Source organism: Littorina saxatilis, unplaced genomic scaffold (assembly GCF_037325665.1).
Source record: "Littorina saxatilis isolate snail1 unplaced genomic scaffold, US_GU_Lsax_2.0 scaffold_175, whole genome shotgun sequence".
NCBI classification, from domain to species: Eukaryota; Metazoa; Mollusca; class Gastropoda; order Littorinimorpha; family Littorinidae; genus Littorina; species Littorina saxatilis.
This window is the reverse complement of record NW_027129252.1, coordinates 148,965-167,468: the sequence shown is the minus strand read 5'-3', so window position 1 is coordinate 167,468 and position 18,504 is coordinate 148,965. Positions and strand designations below refer to the sequence as shown.

Genomic DNA, 18,504 nt, shown 5'->3' with positions numbered 1-18,504 from the left:
AGAGAGAGAGACGCACACAGACAGACAAAAAGACAGACAGACAGCGGGACATAGACAGACAGACAACCGGACGGATAAGGACCTGGATACCGCCAGAGACAGACAGACAGACAGGGCTTATGTTCATTACAATTCATTTTTCGGTCAATACCCGACGTCTATTTCAGATCCAACGAACATTACATACTTCAGTCAAACGCACGCAAGAAACAATATCACTACACTTGAAAATAAAACCGTAGAAGTGACATGTGAATGGGACAATGGCAATCCGAAAAGGAACATCTTGCTGCGTAACGACCAGAACCAGAAAATCATATATTCTGAGGATCCTGGAGAGAACACCAAAGGATCGTTTCGTAAAAGTATCACCGGAACCGGAAGTACATCGTGCACTGACTCCGGGCGTTACGCATGTGTAGCAGAAGGCACAAATAAACAAAAATCGATCAGTTTATGGATCGAATGTAAGTATTACACTACAGGCATTTACTGCCACAATTTAAAGAACAGACACAGACACGCAGGAACAGACAAACAGATAGACAGACAGACAAACACACACACACACAGGCACAGACAGACACACACACACACACACACACACATACACGCACGCACGCACACGAGCGCATGCATGCACGCACGGAAAGCATAGGCCCCCTTCTCTTGAAACTCCAAATGTGATTGAAATAATATAAATAACCACAAATAGGTGCAGGATTTGACAGAATAAAAGAGCATGGGCACATGCTCAAAAACACATCCTGGCTTATTACTAGGGAAAATGGGAATTTTGTGCGTAGTTCATTTAGAAAATCGACACTTGTAAAATGTACAAAATGTATTCAGCAAAAGTGGTTAACACTGCACAGAAAGTAGTCAAGTCTATAATGACAATTTATACAACTCCTGCAATGCAACCGAGGGGTGGATTAAATCTAGTTGATTATTTTTAGACAAGTGAGAAATTAGAACGAACTACTTTGATTAAACCCAAAAATCACACGTGGATTATTCGAAGTAAGAATAAAGAGGGCTAAAAAATAATCAACGCTAGAATTTATTTTTAGAACATTTGAAACCCAGACGATTGGACCCTGTTGCGGAAGAATACGTACAATGTTGACTCAAAACTGTAACAACAATGGCTGACGTGTATGCCTAGTCGACAGACAATGCCATTTGCTTTGTGTGTGTTTTTGTTGTTGCTTACTGTACATGACATACATTACGTGTAAAATCCAGTTCTTTAACAGGCAACAAACCTTGCAAATTTCCAGAAGCTGCAATCTGAAGCGACCTATCTCTGATTCTAGCAGACGATCTCTCCAATGTTTAACACAAAATCAGCAAACTCTCCTGTCACATAGAACGTCCATTATATAGTGCAATGTTGAAATGAAGTTACCGGTCTGAAACATTTAGTCGTTTCTTCTGAGACAATCCTTGTTCTCTTATCATCTGCAGATTTACCGCAGTCTTCACCATGCGAATTCACAACAGAAGTCAGACTTTCGAACATGTATACAATCTACGTAGGCAAGTATGATACGTCATGACGTCATAGGATTCCTAGCATATTGACGTAATGCTAAACATCCGGTTATCCCGAGTTTTCTCCGTAATACATGTCCGTGGGTTTTTCAATGTTCGGTTATTTCCGTGGCTTCATGCGGAAAGGGAACCGTCGTCTGCAATCAACGACATGGACCATTCTGGTCCTTGCTGCTGACAAAAACATGATTTTAACACAGAATGTAATGTCAGAATAGCTATATAAACGCTATTGTGTTTTAATCGTAGCAATGGGGTCCGATATTTAGACGAGACAAGTATAATGCCGACGAGTCGGAGACTAAGAATAAAGTAAAAGAATAGGGACTATTTGAATGACGCGCATTTGACACTCTGAGTGATTAGGCTGAAATGAAATTGCCTACAAAATGTCGTCTGCATGACTGCATGTTCGACCCGTGTTGGTCGTTGTATAAATAGCTTAAACAATGACAACTCGTTGATTACGGGAAAATAAACCACTCGTGGGTATTTGCAGCCGCTTGGTAATTCACTCGTGTGCTCCGCACACTCGTGAATTACCAAGCGGCTGCAAATACCCACTCGTGGTTTATTTTCCAGTAATCAACTCGTGGTCATTGTTTAAGCTCTATTTACATTATGGTGTACACAGGAAGAAAGGTAGCCAAGGACATATCGCTTTTTGTATATTTTGAACAAAGGTAACACATAGAATCACTTATGAGAGAGATAGGCGGCTTGAAATAGCCACCACACATGTTTCATATAATGCATCCAGAAATAGACATTCTTTAAATGCGGGGTAGGTTTTCAAATTAATGACATTAGCTATCCGTATTTACAGGCCCGCCACAGTTCCTTCACTCTGATGTTGAGCAGGGAACTTCCAAACTGTCTCAAGGGTCTGACGCAGGGTTTCAGTTCAGCATTCTATCATACAAGGACATCACAGGGTGTATGCTGAAAGGCCCTCAAGACGATCAGCCCAAAGAATGCACAAACAAAACGAGATGGTACGTGGTGGTACATGTTGGACAGGATTCACTAATCGGCTTTCTGTGAAATCAGCAGCCATTCAGTATCACAATAAGAAGTTTAAGTCGGAAATTGTTATTGATGCTTTTGAAACATCACTGTGCGCAAAGAAGATGTATACACCCAAATGAAGAAATGATTACTGATCATTGAGCTTTTTAACAATTTTACTCCATACATTCCTTTGCGCTCAAGGATTTTAGGATAACAATGTTGTCAGTAAATATCAGAAGAATGGGCAATTTTTTTTCGCGTAAGTTTGCTTGAGTAACTTTGACAGTTTGATTCTGTCACAATGATGTATCATGTATGTTCTTAAGGCGTTGATCTGCTCAGTAAGTGGACAAATAACAGTTTCTACACAAGCGCCTGTGCAAATCAGCCTATTTGAAATCGTATTGATATATAACTCAAAGGCATAGTCGCCAGAGAGACAAACAAAGTCTCAAGTGGGCGAAAAGGGTAGGCCTACACAGTTCGGTCTCGGGTTTTAAATAAGACTTGGCACAACCAGTGAGGGAACTGTTATTTATTCTAAATTTAAGCACTGTGATAATGTAGTCTCACTAGATCGATTATGTCCTTGTACGCTGTGTTTACGTTTACCTCGTCTTACGTTATCGCCCCTGACAACAGTAGACATTTATGGCATTTATGGGATTCCATTAATAATTTCCCCAAAATCCAAGTGCTAACCACGAGCATTGAAAACGTTGACTATTAAAAGAAACGGGAATCGTACGCTGAAGAGTCTTGTCGGTTCTAAGGTTCACATTTATTCCAGTAACCATTTCTAAATAACTCAGTTCATGTGCGTCTGGGTTACGTACATTACAGGGAATGTCGCCTGGGCAACTCTAACGTCAAATTCGCAACAACAAAAATCCTAACGGCTTCCCAGGAGGTATACATGTTTAATTAAATATACGTAGATATTCAGCAAAATCGTTCATCAGACTAAATTTAAGTTACTTCATTGTATGTGTCTTAGCGACATAACCGTCAGCGGGGCACTTCCCCGTCTGAACCTGACCGTGGTGATCAGCAATGTGAGCAAGGAGGACAGTGGAACCTGGCTGCTGAGCGTGGAGAACGGGTTCCATCGTAAAGCCAGCATCCCCAACACGGCCACTGTCTACTTCACACTGGATGTTATGCTGCGTAAGTAAAGTACTACGTTACGTACATGTTTTTTTCATCCCCTGTGTGTGTGTGTGTGTGTGTGTGTGTGTGTGTGTGTGTGTGTGTGTGTGTGTGTGTGTGTGTGTGTGTGCGTGTGTGTGTGTGTGTGTGTGTGTGTGTGTGTGTGTGTGTGTGTGTGTGTGTATGTGTGTGTGTGTGCTCTGGCAGAAATGTATGCTTGTTGAACAAGAATTCAAATCAAGAGTCGCTGAACACATCATTTATGCAAACCGATATGAAGCATACATTTAAAGAATAAACGTATGCAAATGAAGATTGTATTTTTAACGCGAATTACAACCGACGTCATTTTGTCACTACTTAGGTACCACCTTCAAAATGTCTCCATTAAAATAACTACAATACTTCAGATCAAACCGTTAAAAAGGAGAAAAAGCAGGCAACATCCTCTTAGTTGACATGTTTATGTTAAAATAGTCATTACACCACTTTGCAATTGGTAGACGACAGGAAATACATTTCAAATAGCACATTTTGTGCATACCAATACTACGGAATCCACAAGACCAAACACCCTTTTTACCTCAGAAAACCTGTACCCGATTTTCCCAAGAAATTTGATAACCTCTGCATGGGCTTCAAGTTTACGCTGAGTAAGGGGATATCCTTGTGTGATATATGCAATGCCATAACAACCATGTGCGGCTTGTCGAATTTTAATTTGAACCGTGTTTTGCAATGGGAAAGCAAAACGTAACAACAACAAACAAAAACACCAAAAACGACAACAACAAACAAGAAACATTTTCAGACCAAATGTTAGACAGCAGGGTTTCGGTGACAAACCCATGTAATAAACGCATGTGAATCAGTTTTGTTCCCAGACTCAGAGGGAAATATGTGCAGGCCGAAATGTCCTGGCTAAAAAACACATTGTTTTGTCAGAAGACCTCTTACATGAACAAAACATAGGACGGGCTATTGACCAAGGGTCATAACAGTGCGTCAGATTAAAACAAAAATTGCGTCAATGACCGAAGACCAAGGGCTGAGAATACGACTGGTGCATTTGAAGATATGTTGCTTGTTTCTGCTCATAACTGGTTTCATTTGATTTGAGCAAAATGTGGACATCACATCAAACGTTCTTAGCCTCGCCCGCTCTCAAACATGATGTTTTTTTAATTTTTATTATTCACTTAGAATAATCGAAACGGTTAAAAAATCTGGCATACATTTTTAGATTGTTTTAACTTGTTATCTTTGGTAGCCTAGAGAACAGAACATGACTATCTATTTCGTCTGAATCAAATAAACCCAACATTGCTGAAACAAAGGCAGATCTCCTAATATTGATCCAGCTACCCAGCAAATTGGTTTTATTTAGACCTTCTCCCAGACTGCGACTGGCTCGATCTGTATAAAATGTCTTATTTTGTCCGAAAATACCAGTAACAGATACTAGCAAGATCTAGATGTGGCACTTTTGAGGACGTGTACGGGAACGTGTACGGGTAACGTCATCAAATCTTGTTTTCACGTCACGCGTTTGCAGTCTGCAGTCTTAGTGGTACCAAAACAACGTATACATTTGGAACATTGGAGAAAAAAGTTAGTCACGGGTGACGCAATATTTACACGTACGCGTACAGGTCTTTGCAACACGTTTGATCATCTAGAACACTGTAATGTCTCTTGACCATGAACTGATCGTACCGCGACACAAAGGTTTAGAACACATTCCATTCTTGCTGTTACAAATGGAGCAGAAAAGAAAGAAACAAGAGGCGAAGCCATCAAGGCTCACGTAAGAAATCGACAAACAGTAACACAAACTCAATCACTCCGTCACACATACACACACACACACACACACACGCACACACACACACACACACACACACACACACACCAGGGACGTAGCACCCGGTAGTGCATGTAGGGCGACCGCCCGACCACTTTTTCCGTAAAAAAAAAAAAGAGAGAGAGAGAGAGAGAGAGAGAGAGAGAGAGAGAGAGAGAGAGAGAGAGAGAGAGAGAGAGAGATCTACCAACAGAACACCCCACGTAGTATTCACGCGATGGCATAAGGTCGGGTTTTTTTGGGGTTTTTTTGTGTGTTAGTCTTGGTCAACTGCTGGAATAGGATGACGTCTTATTTTGACGAGAACGTCACACGTGACGAGTTCCGTCAGGCCATAAAAGTATTGGCGCCAATTTAGTGAAAATTGCTTCTTCGTCCGTCTGCTCCCATGAGAAACAATGGAGGTAAGAAATGTTTTGTATATTCTGTGTGTGAAGCTGGGGTCAGACTGAGGGGTGAGTGATTGTGTGTCAACCGTAAGTACGCCATAACAATTGAGTAACACAGTAACTTGTGGGGTTAACAGTGTCACATGAAACAACATGTAGAGAGAGAATTGAACAATGGACACAAGTGTGCATCCTGGTTGTGATGGATCGAAAACGCGCTAAAAATATTCTGACAAATCCCTCTATTTTTCAGTCATCACTCAGGCTGCCAATGTTGATGGCTGGACGGATCAATAAATTGCTTGTTTAGAAGTAAACCAGTTTGTCAATCCTTGCTTTTTAACACACTAGACAATAATGAAGACGAAAGTCATTTGAAGTAAGTGCTCATCACATTCAACGTATCGGAATTTAGATATAAATGTAAGTCGATTGATAATCACAGATATATTCACCAGCCCGTTGTTTGGTGGAGGATGGAAAGATGATTAGATGGAACTGAGCTCAGAAGGCACGAAATCGCATCATGTTTTCTTTCTTTTTTAGACCATTACAAGGGGACGGGAAGGGGGGGGGGCGGTAGTGTAAGCCCCATATTTCCTTAGCTGTCTCAGCATTTTGTCTTCCATTTTTTTCCGCCCTACCACTTTTTTTAGGTGTGCTACGTCCCTGCACACACACACACACAGAAAGAGCATAGGTGAAACTGTGCAAGAAAGCGAGACACTAGATCTAGATCTGTCTGTCTGCATGTAGCCTACTTACAGGGACACGACTGCAACTAGTCTCGGCCCGCTCAAAATAATAATGACCGAGACTTTCAGTACTTCCTTCGCGTGACGTCTAACCCTCTTACGTCATAATGTGACGTCAATGTAATGTGACGTCTTCAAATGTTGTCAATGTAATGTGACGTCTTCAAATGTTAGAGTTTCTACCACAGACATACACACGCACGCACGCACGCACATACGCACGCACGCACGCACGCACGCACGCACAGACAGACAAAGTTACGATCGCATAGGCTACACTTACGTGAGCCAAAAACACTAGATGTTTGTTAGGGAGACACAATCACTACATGTTTCCGACTGAAACTCAAACCAAAAGTGCCCCAGAAAGAGGTTGGCGAAAGAGGGAAATATTTTGAACACACTGATCATGAGAAACGAGTCCTAACTAAAAGCATTAAGTCATTTTGGTTTATATTTTGTATGTGAAAGATGTGTTGGAATATGAAGCTGGTCTGTTTTCACTTGCGTTTCACGAACTCCTGCAAAGACTGAATTCATGAATGTTTTGCCTTGTTTGTATTTTTTAACCGATTTCATATGTGTGTTTTTTCCCTTGCTCGTAGTTGGCATGACACCTTTTGAATTAGTTCCAAACTTGTGAACTGTTGCTCTTATATTTTACTTGCTTGCCCTCTCTAGAGGGCAAGCACTTAATTCGCAATTACACTTGTACGCCAAACTATCTTAGAATGCGTAATGTTTGTATTTATGGTAGCAAATTGCTTTTACATAAATGTGTGTTTGGAGTGTATCTATTGCTAACATTCGAACGATGGTCTTCTCTAAATAGTGTTTTAGAAACATTATCTTCTCCATACCTTATTAAGTCCTTATCAAGAAATGTGACGATTTTGATTGATAGGTATACACTCTTGAACTGCCATACCTGAATTACTGTTATAATATTCACTCTTATGTTTTACTCACTCTTACTGTTAGCCACTCTTATGCAAACCCCTCATCACCCAACGCCTCCGTCAAATACATGATAATTATACGTTAATTTTTTCTCAACACCATCATTTACGTACACTTATTCTCATAGTATATAATGTATTATGGTTCGTGGATTATCATAATATGACAACATTTTGTTTTGTTCCTATCTCTGCAGAAACCTCCAGCGGCCCTTCTACAGGTTTGAAAACAATGTTACGCTGTTGTACATTTACATTCTGTGCATATAATAATGAGCTGTACTTTCGGCTTCATCTGTTAACGACTATTCTACGTTATGTGTGTGGTTGTTTACACTTACAGTATGAGTACATACTACAGTACATCCTAAAACGTAAAGATACAAACTTCAGTTGCACATGACAGCAGCTCAAAATTATCTTCCTTGTTCGTGTCCCCAATTGTGAACATTACCAAGGTTTGCCTGTAACAAAATGTAGACTGGTATACTGTGAAATTGCTTTTAACTTCCTTGTCGGTTACGTGTTATCTTCATTGTAAACGCTTCATGTATGAGTGTTCATTCGTTACTTGCCTTTAAAACAACAGTAACGACATGCATCCCAAAACATGTTTGGAGTAAGGACACTACGTGGTTAGGGACCAGATAAAAATATGTATATACACTGCTTACACAAACAAGCAGACAGACAGACACGCACACACATACGCGCTCTCTCTCTCTCTCTCTCTCTCTCTCTCTCTCTCTCTCTCTCTCTTGCACACACACACACACACACACACACACACACACACACACACACACACACACACACAAACACACACCAACAACAACAACAACAACAGTTACAACAAACACATTCACAACAACAGCACAATGTAGAAGGCTGCATGATCGTGACAACGTGGTGAATCCTCCCCGGCCCCATTTGTGTTATAAACAAAGTTTGAGGAATTGTGTCTTTAGTGTATATGAATCCGAGGAAGAATAAGGAGGGGTGGTGAGGGGCAGATTCGAGATGGTGCACAATGATTAATAACTGTTCTGTCTAAGGAGAATGTATGTAAATAGGTTTGTTGGACGTCTATAGGTGATCTAATGGCACATTCCATAAACAACTCGGCTTAGATCTGGCCAAGATTGTGCGTGGAATATACGGCAATCCCTTTACTTGACCACTTGACAGTCTTGCTGCTTTCTGTGCTGAATGGTATTTTTTTTCTCTTGTTTCTTAAAAGCCAATGGTGAAATTCTACGTCAGCTTGTACTACATGACTGGTTTTTTTTGTGTGTGTTTTTTCTGGCCAAAGCTCAACATAACTTTCCATGACATTAGTCACCAATGCAAAAACTTGTTTTTGATAAATGCTAGATGACAGCTACTGTAAAGATTAGAATTAAAAATATAAAATTGAAAAATTAAGTACAGATCGTGTTTTAAAGTCTTGTTGTACGCATTTTTGCATTCCGCAGGAAATCTTATTTTATTTATGTTTGTTTTAAGGGGCGGAGTTCATTTGGGAAATGCGATGAATAAGTTGATGAAAAGGGAGTTTAAGCCCTCATGAACAGTGTTTTGTTGTTTACAAAACTTCTTGTTCTTTCGTTTACTTTAAGTTTTTTATATCATTTGTGTGTGTGTGTGTGTGTGTGTGTGTGTGTGTGTGTGTGTGTGTGTGTGTGAGATTTTGTGTGTATGTGTGTGTGTGTGTGTGTTGCTTTACATAACATAATTATGTGTGCTAGGACTGTGGTCGTGTGTGTCCTTTTGAAGCTGACTTTTTGTTATCAAGTATTAGCATCCGATATTACGGCTCACGACTAATTCTACTGCGTTAGGAGTTTAAATATGTCTGATTCTGGAAGACAGCAAATTGGTCAATGTCAGGAGTAATGAGAAACATTCCTTTTCTCATAAAAAAAAGCAAATTAAACGAACTCGGAGAGAAAAGCTCTTCATCTACTCACCGATGATGTCATTTACCAGTTCAGTTAGCAAATCTTTATTTCCAAATAACGGCTGTGATGTAAGGTCAAGAATCAACTGTACCATCTTTATTGTCGAAAATCTCAATTGTGGTATCATATGATTATCAAATGAAAAAAAGTAATTATTTTGTATTTATTTCATTTTGTTTTGCAAAGACAAGTGGGGAGTTCCCTACACTTATAATCAATAACGTTTCTTCTTATGTTTTTAAATAGTTTAAGCTTATGCAGCTGAAGCATCTGGAAAATTGCCTGCAATTATGTTTGCAAAACCGTATTTCATTACAACATGTACAAATTAAGAAATGTTTTTGAATCAAACTCAAGACAACATTAATAAGCTTTGTCAAAACTTAAAAAAATATAATTTCTGTTGGTCAGATGTGAACGTTTTGAGTTGCTCCCACTTTCGGTTTAAAGTTCAAAGCAAGATTGAAGATAGAACACGACCATCATGTTACACGTCAAGCAAGAAACGGGTTCAACATTACTTTGACATGTAAGAAATTCTGCAAGTAAACGTCTGTTGTTTTGCAGCTGGTGTTGTTTAACTTTGTCAAAAGTACAAGCAGTGGAAGATGTTTTCTCATTGTATTCCAACATCACAAGGATTAGAAAAATGATATCTTTGCGAACAACTACTCTACAATTTTGAATAGTCTCAACTTACTTTCTTTGTACATTTCGAAGAAAATGCCAAGTATTATTGGGGTTAGCGGTTATCTTAAGAATAGTTGGATTATTGAAACAAACAAGGGTCATGAAAGGCAATAAGGATATTAGATTATGGTTGTCAAACTCGAAAAACTATTAAACATTTGATGAAACGATAGTTCCAATAGCAACATTTCAATTTTTAAACGGCATCAATGTAAGCTATTAGAACCAATCGTGTCCCATGTAGGCGGATTATCAGAAGCTTTTAATCTGACTTTTGTTTTACAATGACAGCTACGACAGAGCCGCCACCAACCAGCCCCCTCGTGTCTGCATTGATTGGTGTGGTAGGATTCCTCGTCCTTGTCATCGTGGTTCTCGTAGTCTTCGTGGTTTATTATAGGAAAATTAGTAAGTTTACTCTTCTTCTTGTGATTTTCTTCTTTGCGTATTTTTACCCCCTTGTTTCCTCCAATATCAGCAACAACAGAAGCATCATCAGCTGAAACACCAATAGTAGTCGAAGCGATGATAATGGTAGTCGGTTGATCTACAGAGTTGCTGAGTTATTAAATAATTGATAGATTAATTGATTTTGTGCATACACTTGTTTCATTTAGTGATATAGGGAATAAACTCCCCGCTGTTGTTTTCACGACCGCGGCTACATACATTGATCAGCATTTTGCATGACTTGTGATTAAGAAAAGTGCATAAGAATCTCCAACCCATTTCCCCCCAAAATACTCCAACGCACATATCCCCATCAGCTTCACTCGACGCATAACGATTTTTGATAAACAGGTAAACGCAAAGGCGCTGTAATCAGGACACACAACGCAGACAGCCAGGGTGACGCACCCCCAGACCGAGTCAGTGGTCACCTCTACGAGGAGGTTCCTGATGCAGCTGCCCCCAGGCCACCAGGCCGCCATCAGCATGGACAAGGTTGGTGACTTCTGTCCCTAGTTTTTATGTAAGCTCCTACAGTTTGAGAAACATGGGTCCGCACGGCCCCACGATGTCTTCCGTGTGTAGTCTAAATTTGACCTTTGTTTTTTTTAATTTACTTCTCGCTGAAATGTAATGATCTTTTAGGACATAAGAGCTTTTTAGGTGTCTGAGGCATTCTTAAAATCTCATTAAAACATTCCAACTGGTTTAAGAGATATTTGCAATTAAACACCCTCCTGGGTCCACACGGACCCATGACGACCGGCGAAGGTGAATATCGCGCATATTTATTACAAATTGTGTGATATAAAGTGTCTTTTTACATCAGAATAATCGAAGAGGACACTTCAACTATACCTTGTTTTAAATGAAACACACAATTTGTTCTCTCCATATTGTTCTTACGTGAAATTGGCAATTGTGCTTGTAATGTATATTTGACTGATGACCACAGTCTGAAAAGAGTACCTACAGTACGCACGATAGCGGAAATATAGTGCGTCCCGGGACCCGATCTTTTAGGTTAAGTGCGTCCAGGGACCCCCTTAATACATTAATTTATAGTACGTGTTATCGGCCTCTAGCGCGAATAGGACACAGGGACGCGCACTTTGGGGAGCCCTGTGGTGGTATACCTCTAATCGCTGCTTTCATGTTATCACCTAAGTATGCCTCCGTGTGTGTAGGGGAATGCGAAGGTGGCGTAAAATCTGAGCGGTAGGGTCGAAAGTCACATTTTTACATTTTTAGTCAAGTTTTGACTAAATGTTTTAACATAGAGGGGGAATCGAGACGAGGGTCGTGGTGTATGTGTGTGTGTCTGTCTGTGTGTGTGTGTGTAGAGCGATTCAGACTAAACTACTGGGCCGATCTTTATGAAATTTGACATGAGAGTTCCTGGGTATGATATCCCCGGACGTTTTTTCCTTTTTTTCGATAAATACCTTTGATGACGTCATATCCGGCTTTTTGTAAAAGTTGAGGCGGCACTGTCACACCCTCATTTTTCAATCAAATTGATTGAAATTTTGGCAAAGCAATCTTCGACAAAGCCTGGGGTTTGGTATTGTATTTCAGCTTGGTGGCTTAAAAATTAATGAGTGAGTTTGGTCATTAAAAATCGGAAACTTGTAATTAAAATTATTTTTTTATTAAACGATCCAAAAACAATTTCATCTTATTCTTCGTCATTTTCTGATTCCAAAAACATATACATATGTTATATTTGGATTAAAAACAAGCTCTGAAAATTAAAAATATTAAAATTATGATCAAAATTAAATTTCCGAAATCGTTTTAAAAACTATTTCATCTTATTCCTTGTCGGTTCCTGATTCCAAAAACATATAGATATGATATGTTTGGATTAAAAACACGCTCAGAAAGTTAAAACGAAGAGAGGTACAGTAAAGCGTGCTATGAAGCACAGCGCAATCGCTACCGCGCCAAACAGGCTCGTCACTTTCACTGCCTTTTGCACTAGCGGAGGACTACGTTCAGTTTCATTCTGTGAGTTCCACAGCTTGACTAAATGTAGTAATTTCGCCTTACGCGACTTGTTCAAATTGTATTTAATCTGACAGCTTTTTTTGTTATTTTGTTTCAAGCGATCATGCTTTAAAGTCGGGAAAGACAAAGCCAGTTCCACTCTCATATTCTGTCAAATGTTTTTATCTTTCAGGACAAACATTACGGCCTGGAAGATTGCCCACAGCACCAACCAGACCTGCTGTTGACAGCCAGCCTGAAGATTACCTGCATCCTGTTAACAGCCAGACCGCCTCCAGTGGAACAAACCAGTCAGCTGACGTCCCTGGTGTGTGCGTTTCCTCGGCTTGCATGCTTTGATCCTCTAAAGACAAGTTATTATTATTATTGACCCATCCATCAGTTCAAGACAGACAGAAAGTAGGAATTTAAAAAAAAAGGGGTTAATAAACTGAGCAAAAAGAACATTGCACCCATATTCGTACCCCACCTAAAACATTCATTGCCGTGTCATTTTTTTTAAATTGTTTTATTATATGTTATAATTTCATTCACACTTTATATGCCATTAAAAGCCTTTTACTGGGCTATCTGGCACACGTTTTGGATCAAAGATATATGTTGTAGGTATCACGTGATCGCCGCCGAAGTCAGGGTACACCTAAAATCGACCTGACAATAACGTACGTCAGGTACCAATTAAAAATTCGACACAAATTCAGAATAGGCTTTACTTGGCAACGTTTACAAACGAGGAGAAAGCCAAATCATTTATCTATCCAGAACAGGTAGTTTGTTTAGCTATCTTGCGTATTTCTTATGTTATGTCAGTTCTACTGATGCAGGTTTGAGCGCTTGAGCAGTAGAAAACGAGAGGTTTTTGCGTCCATTTGAGGGGTACCATGACAAAAAGCGCTATATTCCAGCAATGCCAAAATGGATTGCTTCGAAACTTTACGGATCTTAAGTTTACATACGAGACGTACGTCTGGTAACATTTCGCATCATTACAGATATTTGTTAAGATGATAAGCAATCTTCCGGAACATGTTTTAAAACGTTTCATAAGTGTGACGGTTTACATCCAAAAAATCATGACTTTGCATGCGTACAGACAAATAAATGTTACAAATACTGCCAAACTTTCATATAGATACAATCACTAGTTTACGTTTCCTAGTCCTGTAAACACGATCAAACATTTTTGGAGGATTGCAGTGCGACAGCCATGTCCAGTCATCCGTGACCGCAGCATGTTTTGAGAGGCATTCAGCGATAACCGCTGTCAATAGCAAACAGCCTGAACGTTCCATTTTTTCTCATGTGTTTACATGGCTAGAAAATGTCCGTCAGTGGCCATACTCAAATGAAACTTTGGCAGTTATTGTAACAACCATTTTTCTGTATGAATGCAAAGTCATGAATTTTTGGGATAGCCCATAATTTTTGGGATGTAAATTCACAAACCTGTGACGGGTTTTATAACATTTTCCGGAAGAGTGCATAACATCTGAGTAAAAACGTGTAGTGATCTAAAATGCTCAGTTTATATAGCACATTATGCCTTAAATAGTAGGGAATTCTCCCTGTTGTCGGTCGCATTTGACAACACCGACTGTTCAGAGGTTTACCACAATCGATGCTTTGCTAGCAGTAATAACTTATCAATTTAACACAAAATTTAAAAACAATTGTTTCAAAAAACTTGAAAGTTACCAGTTTCTTGGCGGAAGATGTGGCCTAAAGTATTGGGTAAGTCAGGTTAGAAATAAATGTACTCGATTTGTTTCTTTCTATTTTTGACTTTTGTTGTGCTCCCTGCTGTGACTAGATTAATTCCTGCAGTGGTAATTCGTTTTTGTTTTTTTATTGTTAGTGGCCTTAAAATGGTGGTTCCACTGTATGTACTGCCATATATAGCTATTGGCTGTGTCGTTGCCACTAGGTCGGTTCTCCTTCGACCGCACAGCCACCGTAAATGTTTCCGCTATGATGATACTACTGTGACAGCAGGCTATCTCTCGCTCAACATGAGATCTTATTCTTGGTCACTGAAGTCCTGCTTAGTGAGATTTGTTAAGCAAAGACATTAGGGCCGGGCAAAGCCATAAGGGCCGGGCAAAGCCTTTTGGGCTGGACAAAGTCATTAGGGCCGAAACCATTAGGGCTGGGCAAAGACATTAGGGCCGGGCAAAACCATTAGGGCTGGGCAAAACCATTAGGGCTGGGCAAAGCCATTTGGGCTGGGCAAAACCATTAGGGCTGGGTAAAACCATTAGGGCTGGGCAAAACCATTAGGGCTGGGCAAAGCCATTAGGGTTGGACAAAGCCATTAGGGCTGGGAAAAACCATTAGGGCTGGGTAAAACCATTAGGGCTGGGCAAAACCATTAGGGCTAGGCAAAACCACTAGGGCTGGGTAAAGCCATTAGGGCTGGACAAAGCCATTAGTGCCGGGCATAACCATAAGGGCTGGGCAAAGCCATTAGTGCCGGGCAAAGCCAATAGGGCTGGGCAAAGCCATTAGGGCCGGGCAAAGCCATTAGGGCCGGGCAAAGCCAATAGGGCTGGGCAAAGCCATTAGGGCTGGGCAAAGCCATTAGTGCCGGGCAAAGCCAATAGGGCTGGGCAAAGCCATTAGGGCCGGGCAAAGCCATTAGGGCCGGGCAAATCCAATAGGGCTGGGCAAAGCCATTAGGGCCGGGCAAAGCCATTAGGGCCGGGCAAAGCCAATAGGGCTGGGCAAAACCATTAGGGCTGGGCAAAGCCATTAGGGTTGGACAAAGCCATTAGATCCGGGCAAAGCCATTAGGGCTGGGCAAAGCCATTAGTGCCGGGCAAAGCCAATAGGGCTGGGCAAAGCCATTAGTGCCAGGCAAAGCCGTTAGGGCCGGACAAAGCCATTAGGGTAGGGCAAAGCCATTAGGGCAGGGCAAAGCCATTAGGGCTGGGCAAAGCCATTAGGGCTGGGTAAAGCCATTAGGGCCGGGCAAAGCCAATAGGGCTGGGCAAAACCATTAGGGCTGGGCAAAGCCATTAGGGTTGGACAAAGCCATTAGTGCCGGGCAAAGCCAATATGGCTGGGCAAAGCCATTAGGGCCGGGCAAAGCCATTAGGGCCGGGCAAAGCCAATAGGGCTGGGCAAAGCCATTAGGGCCGGGCAAAGCCATTAGGGCAGGGCAAAGCCACTAGGGGAGGGCAAAGCCATTAGGGCCGGGCAAAGCCAATAGGGCTGGGCAAAGCCATTAGGGCCGGGCAAAGCCATTAGGGCTGGGCAAAGCCATTAGGGCCGGGCAAAGCCATTAGGGCTGGGCAAAACCATTAGGGCTGGGCAAAACCATTAGGCCTGGGCAAAGCCATTAGGGTTGGACAAAGCCATTAGTGCCGGGCAAAGCCATTAGGGCCGGGCAAAACCATTATTTCTAGGCAAAACCATTAGGGCTGGGTAAAGCCATTAGGGCTGGACAAAGCCATTAGGGCCGGGCAAAGCCATTAGGGTTGGACAAAGCCATTAGTGCCGGGCATAACCATAAGGGCTGGGCATAACCATTAGGCCTGGGAATAACCATTAGTGCCAGGCAAAGCCGTTAGGGCCGGACAAAGCTATTAGGGCAGGGCAGAGCCTATGGGGCTCCGCAAAGCCATTATTGCCGGGCAAAGCCATTAGGGCAGGGCAAAGCCTATGGGTCTCGGCAAAGCCATTAGGGCCGGGCATTTGAGACCGGGAAACCTCGGCTTTGTATGAAAAAAGTCCTGCTTAATTATAGCAAAGTATCTATGGTAACTAATCAATCTAATTTGTTTCCAGCAGCTGAACCGGGAGGACCGTACAATTCTCTGGAGATGTCAGACGTGGGGCTCCGGTCACCCTACTCCCAGCTGGAAATGTAGTCAGTGAGGCCGTGCAACTGGACCACATTGAGACCAAGACAAGGGTCCTTAAAACACATTGTTTTAATTACCTACGATAGCGATACACGCACAGCCTGGCGGTGACCTTACGAGTATGTTTTATCTGCTGATATGATGAAATCACCGAGACGAACATTTCTTCCTGCCACATACATAGGAAGAGACATAATTTTTACGTGACGCACATCTTCGCATTTATTTAATGTATTGTTGAACTTTGCTTTGCTTTTGGTGCGAGGGGTTTTCTTTCCAGATCAGAAGGTCAAGAAGAGAGGTCTTGGTTTGTTCAATCGAAGTCGTATTTCATTAATTAATGCGGTGGATATAGTTGTAGTTTCAATTCATCGTACTTGGTGTGAGTGCTTCTGAAGAACTTTCAATCAGTTGACATGTACACGAATAGCCACTGAGAAAGGAGATAAACTTGAATTGTTCCTGCATAGCATTGGCTGAAATGACGTTAGAAAACCAACAACCAGCCAATCATGATTTCTCTAGATGTCACTGGTTTTTTTTCGAACAATACTCCAACCATATTTACTGTCATGCATATGGGAACCATCGGAACCATGACGGCCATTGGGGGCTATCAGTCATATGAATTCTTTGGACTTGTGGTTTCTGATAAACACTATATCTATTGTACCTTGACACTGACTTTATTATAGTACGTGTACAGTAGACATTGAATGATTTTTGTGGGTGCTTTTTGTCCTCATTAAGGGCAGGAGCTACCTTCAAATACACCGTTTTGATCTTCAAGTCATTTGACCACAGCATTCATGAAACAGAACTGTTTGTGTTAAAATTCGGTGTGCCTTTGCTTCCATTAATGTAGCGTAATAGTATATGATAACAAACGAAATGTGCTTTTAGATTGACTTAGTAACAAATATTAAATGAAAAATAAGCAAAGCTTTGAATCAAAACATGTTTATTCCTGCATAGCCTTGGTTGTAGATATTGTAGATGTTATCATAGAAATTTTTCAAAACATGTTAGTTCATGAATGACAAGATACTTTCAACACTATTCTTCAGAATGATTTAAGCTTTTGCAGAAATGTTGTAGACATGCTGATAAATCATTTGTTCGAAGGGAGAAGCTCAAGGGAAAAAAGTGAAAGAGATACACATTTTCCAGTTTTCATAATTGTTTTACCATTAAAGAAACATTTGTATCTCTTTAACTGTGTTTCCTAGAGAAAATAGTTTCAAACACAACATCTATCAGAATGTCTAAAACAATTCTGCAAAAGTTCAAATCATTCTAATGAATAGTGATGAAATTATCTTGTCATCCGTGAACATGTTTCGATTCAACGCTTTGCTTTTTTTTTCATTTAATAGTTTTGGTTAAAGTCAATCTAAGAGCAATTTTGCTTTTGATCGTATACTATTACTCTACATACATTTAAAGCAAAAGTACACCGAATTTTAACACAAACAGTTATGTTTCATGAATGCTGTGGTCAAATGACTTGGATAAGAAAAACGGTGTATTAGAAGGTAGCTCCTGCCCTTAAATGTGCTTTGATTTTGTTTCTATAATTTGTTCCTTTGTATGCAACGTTTTATTCGGTGTTTTTGTTTATCTCCTGATGGCGTTCTTGTCCATACTTTTCTTTTGTAATTTGGTTACTTTTCGTGCAATCTGTGTGTGCGTGCGTGTGTGTGTGTGTGTGTGTGTGTGTGTGTGTGTGTGTATGTGTGTGTGCGTGTGTGTGTGCGTGTGTGTACTCTGATTGCTTTCTTGTAGATATTTTACGCTTTTGTTGTATAGGAATGTATCATTCTTTGTTTCTATGCTTTTGGTAGCA

The 18,504-nt window shown here is 40.8% G+C and overlaps 1 protein-coding gene and 1 long non-coding RNA gene across 3 annotated transcripts in view; both read left to right on the top strand.

Moving 5' to 3' along the window:
* Positions 1-3,743, top strand: part of LOC138957518 (uncharacterized) — a 4,508-nt gene extending 765 nt beyond the window's left edge. Inside the window, exons 2-4 of the mRNA XM_070328631.1 lie at positions 168-467; positions 2,384-2,552; positions 3,566-3,743. Coding sequence (XP_070184732.1) covers positions 168-467; positions 2,384-2,552; positions 3,566-3,743 — 647 coding nt within the window. The remainder of the gene's footprint in view (positions 1-167; positions 468-2,383; positions 2,553-3,565) is intronic.
* Positions 3,744-10,446: 6,703 nt separating this feature from the next.
* Positions 10,447-17,464, top strand: LOC138957522 (uncharacterized). 2 transcript variants are annotated; one of them, XR_011453062.1, is made up of 3 exons: positions 10,447-10,743; positions 11,137-11,280; positions 16,585-17,464. It is a non-coding gene; the product is annotated as an uncharacterized lncRNA (long non-coding RNA). The 2 variants fall into 2 exon arrangements; XR_011453061.1 differs by having other exon boundaries at positions 16,582-17,464.
* The last annotated feature ends 1,040 nt before the right edge of the window (positions 17,465-18,504 follow it).